General features: G+C 50.7%; 1 protein-coding gene across 1 annotated transcript in view; it reads right to left on the bottom strand.

The window, feature by feature from the left end:
• TNN (tenascin N) overlaps positions 1–2,383 on the bottom strand; it is an 80,156-nt gene that overhangs the window by 28,890 nt on the left and 48,883 nt on the right. Inside the window, exon 12 of the mRNA XM_004706818.2 lies at positions 581–711. Coding sequence (XP_004706875.1) covers positions 581–711 — 131 coding nt within the window. The remainder of the gene's footprint in view (positions 1–580; positions 712–2,383) is intronic.

The following is a 2,383-nucleotide window of genomic DNA, read 5'->3' as shown; positions in this document are numbered from 1 at the left end:
AGCGCCTTCTCCTTGTTTTCTTCCTGCGTCTGCTCGGCTAAGGGGCAGGAATAATCATTCTCTATTGGGTCAAGTTTGGACAGCGTGCAACCCTCCAGATGCCAGGCAGGCAGCATAACCTTTCAAATACAGGCTGCACAATTTATTTAGTAACGGTTTCCTGAGCTCTCGGCATGTGCCAACCCCTTTTCTAAGCACTTTAAAGGCAGCAAGATAGAAAAGAGATGAGAATCCCCTGGCTTCGTGGAGCTTACGTGATAGTGGGGAAGACCATCTGTAAACAAAATAATAAACAGCAGACGTAAGCCAGCAAACACGCCATGGTGAACTAGGGGCAGGCACAATGGTTGGTCCTATCAAATGAGAGTGCAGGCGCCACAAAGGCTGTGTTTAGCACTTCCCCTTGCTCAGAGCAAGTAATCAGTCAGGACCCAGTGACTGATCAGCAGGTTGCCTTGAGATCAGCAATAACAGAAAACAGCATGGCATTATTAGATGATGACTTGATTAGCCTAAGTCCATTACTTCATACAGACGCCCCAAACAACTCCCAAAAGATTCAACAAGGAGTGCCCGGTACCTTCACAGTGCCGTCCGGGAACTGGAGGGTCAGAACGTAGCCGTCAATCTGCGCATCAGGGGGCGTCCAGGTCAGCTTCCCACCAGACTGTGTTACCCCAGACGGACGGAAGTTTTTGGGAGGGTCGATGTCTGTACATTAGAAGTCAGGCAATCCTTGTTACTGAGATGCAGCAGACTCAAGGTGTCACTTCTGAGATGTTAATTTTGTTTTATTTTCTCCCTACCGTTTAGCTCTCTCCTTTCATACAGGTTCCAAACCTAACCCACTGCCAATGAGTCAATTCCAAATTTTCTTCCTTGACAACGGGCCTTCCTAAACCTTCCTCCCCGCCCCCAACAGTGGAGACCAGTTGAGGGCGATAGAATTAAGCAGTAGCCATGTGCCCGAGAGAGGGGCTTGGTGCCCCCATGTGCCCCAGCAGATCCTCAAACAGGGGCTGTGAACTGCAGACTCTGGGAGCTAGGAGAGCCCAGATGGGAAAGGGTCCTGTGTGCACGCAGACCCCAGGGAGGCTCAACAGACCCCTGCCTGGAAAGACTGCCGCCACACCCAATGGCACCAACAGTGCCAGGCCGAGGCAAACGCCTGAAGGCTTCCCGGCAGTCCTGCCAGAGGGGGATATCTCTAAATACAGTTTTGCCCAAAACCGAGTGAAGGGCTCATGATGGAAACTGAATGGGTATGAATACACTATTCTATGTTGTACATATCTAAGTGTGTAGGTTTTGACGCACATCTGCCATATAAAGCCTTGTGCGGGACAGGGGCGCAGAAAGGAGGCAGGCGGAGGGAAGGCAACCGAGATGGAAGGAAACCAAGTGCGTCCTCCTGATTCCCGTAGGACGTCCCCGCCCAGACAGCAGAGGGCATGCGCGCGGGCGGGCGCGAAAACTAAGGTTCCGCAAACAGCCAAACAATGTTCCGGACAGTCGGCTCGTTTTCGTTTTTTTAATTTTTAAAGCAAATAAGACACGAATGGAGATTTCCACTGTGAAAAAAAAAATATCACGGAGGAAGGTGATTTTAATTTAGAAGTTTCCCAAAAGGATGTCTCCCGGCTCTTTTCTACCCAGTCGAATTTCCACTGAGGACGGAAATGCGGTTCCTTAATGGAAATCAGACGGCTTTTGTTTTGAATCAGAATGTTTGGGCGAAAGCGGAGTTTCTAGACTATATGCTTGGTTTGGCTTTTCGAAGTGTAACATCTGCACTGGGTTTGATTCTGCCCATTGCATGGGAGGGAAAAATGGATTTCTATCTTGCAAAAATGCACAAAGCCATAACTATTTAAATATTTTCACTGGGTTTCTGACATTTCTCTGTCCACCTGGCCCCTGGCCATGGACTTGAGATGTCTGCCTTAGTGGCACTCACATATCTACGAAGTAAAGTGTGGTCACCTGTTTATCCTTGACTTTTTAGAGGAGGGAAGTGGGACACGGAGGAGACCAGAGGGGAAGCGAGGGAGAGAGGCACAGAGGGCTGTGAAGAGGCGGGCGGGCGCTGGGCGCTGGGCACTGGGCACTGGCGCTCCCGGGAGAGGAACTCTGAGGAGTAAGGGTTCTGGGATGGGAAAGAGTTTCTTGGCTTTCTGCTCCTGCTGACTGTTGGAAGGAACCCCAGTGCTGCTCTGAGCTCAGCATCAATCTACCAGGCTGGGTTTTTTGCGGGGCAGTTGCTCTCCCCAGGTCCCTCTGAGGCCAAGGTCCATGATGCTTCGCCAGCACCAACCTCCCACCACACACAAAGCACTTGCCATGCAGGCACCTGTAATCATCAACTGGGAGTGCGTAGAGAGTG

The sequence above is a fragment of the Echinops telfairi genome, unplaced genomic scaffold (genome assembly GCF_000313985.2).
Source record: "Echinops telfairi isolate 266 unplaced genomic scaffold, ASM31398v2 ScPeMD7_7424;HRSCAF=8462, whole genome shotgun sequence".
NCBI classification, from domain to species: domain Eukaryota; kingdom Metazoa; phylum Chordata; class Mammalia; order Afrosoricida; family Tenrecidae; genus Echinops; species Echinops telfairi.
The sequence above is the reverse complement of the archived record's forward strand: the minus strand, read 5'-3'. Positions and strand labels throughout refer to the sequence as shown.